Here is a 5000-nt window from a genome sequence, read left to right as displayed (position 1 = left end):
CTCCTTGTTGCCCGTGCTGCAGTGGTGGTGGTAAGCACTTCTGTACGCGTCGACATGACGTTGTGTTACACACGTGCTTGTGGCTTGCCTAACCACTATACGCGTATTCATTCCTCACACCACCCCTCTGTCCCTCTGCCTGCCATATGTGTGTGTGTGTGCGTGATCAGCCTGCAGCAGCTGCTTGAGAATCCAGGCGCAGAGGACCTGTGTCTCGACTTTACAATGACCAACGAGATGCAGGATGGAACAGTCGTCGTCTCAAACATCATCGATCGCGGTGGGTGTGTGCGTGTGTGTATGTGTGTGTGTTTGTGCGATTGCTCTGTGTGTGTGCGTATGTGTGTTTGTGTGTTTGTGCGATTGCTGTGTGTGCGTATCAATTCACATGTTCAAAGTCCACCTCACATCGCTCACCACCACCACCACCATCACCCTTCTTCACCCCACTCCCCCCGTGGCCAGGCAATGAGGTTGACGTGACGGACAGCAACAAGCGGGAGTACGTCGACCGCCTCCTCCGCTTCCAATACAAGGACGGCGTCAGGCAGCAAAACGCAGCGTTCTTCCGCGGCTTCACAGAGTGCGTTTGGCTGTGTGTGAGAGAGCGCGCGCGTGTGTGTATACTTGTGTGTTTGTGTGTGTGTATGTGTGTGTGTGTGTGTGTGTGTGTGTGTGTGTGTGTGTGTGATCATGTGTGTGATCACGGATTTTCTGCCCCACAAGTCACACTCACGAACACATCCAATCACCGCCATCATACACATGCACCACTGACACAGGTTCATCCCAGCGTCGTCTGTGCGGCAGTTCTCTGCCGGGGAGGTGATATCGCTGATTGCGGGCAGCAGCACCATCGACGTGGACAACTGGCGCGAGGAGACGGTGTACGAGGAGTACGACAAGGACTCGCAGATCGTGCAGTGGTTCTGGGAGATTGTGGCGGACATGAGTGATGAGCAGCGCAACGACTTGCTCCGTTTCTCCACGGGCTGCTCGCACATTCCAATTGAGGGCTTCAAGGGGCTCCAGGGCACGCACGGCACGAACAAGTTCACCATCGCAAAGTGCGTACATGTGCTGGTACTGTGGTGTCGTGGTGTGTGTGTGTGTGTGTGTGTATGTGTGTTGTTGTTGCTGGTGCCTTGCGCGTTGTAGAGGCGGTGGTCGGTTCAAAGGGTGTTGGTGTTGTTCGCTTTGGTGCAAGCAACCGCAAGCTGTGGTCTCACGCCAACCCAACCCCCCCCCTCCCCCACTTCTTCCCATTTCATCACCACATTACACAAATCACAGGGCGGGCGACACGCGGTACTTGCCTGTCGCACACACGTGCGTGAACCGGATGGACATTCCGGAATACTCAACCAAGGAGGAGCTCAAATCCAAACTTGAAACGGCAATCAGCGAGACTGAAGGGTTTGCCATCGTGTAAGCCACGATGGATGATGATGGATGGACGGATGTGATGATGGATGGTGGTGGTGATGACTGTTATTTCGAGGTGATTATTCGATCGGGTGTGCGTGTGTTTGCAAGTGTGCTTTGTAGTTATGTTAACGGCGTTGGTCTTTCTCTTTGCAGCCATTGTGCGCCTTTGTCTTCTCTATTCGAACAGCAGTAAACGGATAGTTCTTGCGAGCACACAAGAACGCAGCGCACTTTCGTTGTCCAACACACACACGCAGACACACACACACACATGCAACGGGGCGGTATCTCAGCGCCTGCGATCCGCGTGCCGTTTGTACCGCTCAAGTTCCTGTTGACAAAGCCACGAAAATGCAACAGCTGCGTGAGCATGCTCTTGAGACATCGAACAATGTTCGTCGACCCTCGCACCCATTTCAACACCCTTGCTTGCATGCATGAAATATTGCTTGCAGGGACACCTGCATCTTTCGCTGCCTCGCTTCGTCAATGGCCGGCTCTTTGTATCGCGTGTCCTGCGCAGGGTCCGTCTTGTCATCCGCCTATTTCGAATCGTGTGTTGTATGTGTATGTGCGTGTGTGTGTGAACGCGCGTTCGCTTGGGTCGACACACAGACAGACAACCCCATCGTCAAGCAAACACATATCCGCTCGTCAAACATTACCCCCCCCCCCACACACACACACACTCCATGCACAAACACACACACACGCGCGCGCGCGCACCACCTCCCATCCCACTCGTCGCGCGAATCACCTCTGGCCTGTCCATGTCCACGCCGTCCTGTGGAAATATCTCCGTAAACGCGCCCTTCCACAGCCCAAGCGGTGTCCTGCGCAGCGGGCACGTTTACGTTTGGTGCGGGCGTGGTGTGTTGTAATGTGTATTGTAACGTGTACATGTGTGTGTTGTGAGAGAGCTCGCGTGAGGAGGGAATTGCTGAAATGTAGAGCGCGTGACACGTGCGTCATTCAGACAGGGACTGGCGCGAGTACAGGCGTGCACAGCGTGCACAACCAACTGGTATATGTGATCACCTGGCTGACAGCGCTGCCTGGCCGGCTGCCTGTGGTGGTGCTCCTGCCAATCGCAGCAGCCGCAGGTGGGGAGCAGAAAAGGAAGGGGATGTGAGAAGAGGAAATGGTTGTTGATGGTAATGAAGGTGGTGGTGGCGGTGGTGGTAGCATAGGCGCGAAGCACAACAACAGCGAGATAAACACACACACGGCTTCAGGGCAACCAGAAGACCAACGAAGCAGCAAACCCCCTTCCCCAAACACCCCCACCCCACGAGGTTCTGAGCACAGAACGTCTCATTGGCATGACGCCCTTCGTTACCGATGCTCTCGAGCGAGTCTGCGCCAACGGGGATGAGGAGCGGTTTGTTGTGGTCAAAGTGCGCCGACCGCCTGGTGCACCATGTGATGGCGGTGATGGGGTAACGGTGGTGGTGGTGATCGTGAGGTTTGCACATGACGAACACACGCACGCACGCACACACACACACACACACACACACACACACACAACAACTCACTCACTCACACACACACGACTTACACACACACACACACACGACACACACACAACTTACACATTGAATGGGATCTTGAATGCAAAGTTTGCGAGCTGTGCCCGACAGCGAACCATCAAGCTCTCCTCCTTTGGTGATAACGCACCAGTTGCAACGAACACAAAAACACGATAGGGTGGCGAGCAGTTGAGGTGTGGCAGTGCATGCTTAGGGGGCAGGGGGCATAACACCAGCACGCAGACGACGAGAAACGACGACCACCGCCACACCCGCTCTTCTTTCAATACCAATCAACCCGTCACCACCACCACCACCACCACCACCACCATCACCACCACCATCACCACCACCATCACCACCATCACCACCATGAGGACCTGGCTGGTGAAGATGAGAGAACCGCCGTGGAAATGGGCGAGGAAGCGGAGGGTTCGCGCAATGGTCTTGCGTCGCTCGGAGTCAAAGTTCTTTGCACCACCAATTGGCGAAGAGAGGAGGGGGATGGCACGATCAACACGGTGCATTGGAACGTGCATGAAGCAAACGTGTATATGCACACGCACACTTTCACGTGCCGACACACACGCACACACATGTACAAATACGCAACTACATACACGCATTTACAAACGCACCTGGAAGACGTCGTATTTGGTGCCGACGATGAGGAGCGGAACGAGCAGTGGCTGAATCATGGGCAGATCCTAAAGTCAACCGCAACACACACACACACACGCACGCACACATGTACACACACACACACACATGTACGCGGTGAGAGATGGGTTGGAAGGTGGTGACACACGTGTGTATGGGTTGAGGTGAGGGTGCTTTTTCGCTGTGGTCTCTGTTGGACAAGTGAACGATGCAGACACAATACAAGGGTGATGTGCTGCTCATATTCCACATCGCACATGACGATGACACATTTGCATGACAGCACCAACGAACCGGGTGATCGTCGCCGTATCTGCTCACGGACTTCTTCTTCAGATACGCAGGCAGCCTGAGCACACACATGCACACATGCACACATGTGCATGTGTGGATGATGGCGCAGCGTGAAGATGGGCAGCGAGGGGCACGGCATCACATCGTTAAGGTCGAGGAGTCCACGCCACAAGGCAGCACAAACACAACCGACAACAACAACCATTATCATCATCATCATCATCATCATCATCATCATCATCATCATCATCATCATCATCATCTTCATCTTCATCTTCATCATCATCATCATCACCACCACCACTACGCACTTTGACTCTCGGCGATTGAGGTCGTCAATGACTTTGTCGATGCGCCGGCGCACGCTCGACAGCAGCGCCTCCGATGTCGTCCATAGCTGCTGAGGCTGACTCAGGTCAACCACAAGCACTACACACAGCGACCTGCGGCATTGAGACAAGGGGGGGGGGGGTGCGTATGGTCAAGTGAGTGCATTGTGTGTGTGTGTGTGTGTGTGTGTGTGTGTGTGTGTGTGTGTGTGTGTGTGTGTGTGTGTGTGTGTGGTGTTTTTTTGTACATATCTTGCTCCAAAACCAACTCTCCCCTTCCCATTCTCCACTCCCTTCCCTTGCACCCTGCATCTCGACCTAATTGAGTGTGGGTGCCTTGATGGGCGGGTCGACAAGATTCCCCGGGGAGGGGCGGGCCGCGAGCTCCCAGAAATGTGGCGACATGCTTCCCTGCGGGGATATAGAGGGTGGAATGGGGGGAAGAAAAAAAAAAAGAAGAATGAAGCGATTCTCCTACCTAATACGCTGAGACACAGACACATCAGAGGCAGAGGGGTGCGGAGCCCGTTTGATTGCAGTCTATCGGACGCGGCAGCAAAAGAGAGAGGGGCGTTAAGACAGAGAGAGCACGAAGCGAAGAGCGGGGGGCTTACTCGCGAGCTAGCCGCTCACTCTCGCCTGCCTGCGGGGGTGAGGAGGAGGTGAGGAGAGAGCAGAGAGCATGGAAGGAGGGTTCGAGGGAAAGAGGTGTGGATAGAGGCAGAACTGGGGTGGAGGGAACCGGCATGCCGGACGG

General features: G+C 54.7%; 2 protein-coding genes across 2 annotated transcripts in view; one reads left to right on the top strand and one right to left on the bottom strand.

Annotated features, from left to right (window-relative positions):
- Nucleotides 1–1658, top strand: part of PTSG_08781 (ubiquitin protein ligase) — a 6495-nt gene extending 4837 nt beyond the window's left edge. Inside the window, exons 13-16 of the mRNA XM_004990109.1 lie at nt 171–280; nt 466–583; nt 783–1067; nt 1294–1658. Of these exons, the coding sequence (XP_004990166.1) occupies nt 171–280; nt 466–583; nt 783–1067; nt 1294–1432 (652 nt within the window). The 3' untranslated portion in view covers nt 1433–1658. The remainder of the gene's footprint in view (nt 1–170; nt 281–465; nt 584–782; nt 1068–1293) is intronic.
- PTSG_08780 (uncharacterized protein) overlaps nt 1588–5000 on the bottom strand; it is a 4651-nt gene continuing 1238 nt past the window's right edge. The window contains exons 5-15 of the mRNA XM_004990108.1: nt 4722–4783; nt 4226–4357; nt 3915–3969; nt 3599–3667; nt 3341–3430; nt 3024–3091; nt 2768–2838; nt 2467–2509; nt 2186–2261; nt 1890–1970; nt 1588–1759 (exon numbers count right to left, since the gene is read on the bottom strand). Coding sequence (XP_004990165.1) covers nt 1718–1759; nt 1890–1970; nt 2186–2261; nt 2467–2509; nt 2768–2838; nt 3024–3091; nt 3341–3430; nt 3599–3667; nt 3915–3969; nt 4226–4357; nt 4722–4783 — 789 coding nt within the window. The 3' untranslated portion in view covers nt 1588–1717. The remainder of the gene's footprint in view (nt 1760–1889; nt 1971–2185; nt 2262–2466; nt 2510–2767; nt 2839–3023; nt 3092–3340; nt 3431–3598; nt 3668–3914; nt 3970–4225; nt 4358–4721; nt 4784–5000) is intronic.

The sequence above is a fragment of the Salpingoeca rosetta genome, assembly GCF_000188695.1.
Source record: "Salpingoeca rosetta unplaced genomic scaffold supercont1.25, whole genome shotgun sequence".
In the NCBI taxonomy this organism is placed as follows: Eukaryota; class Choanoflagellata; order Craspedida; family Salpingoecidae; genus Salpingoeca; species Salpingoeca rosetta.
Note: the sequence above shows the minus strand (reverse complement) of the source record. Positions and strands in the feature narration are given on the sequence as shown.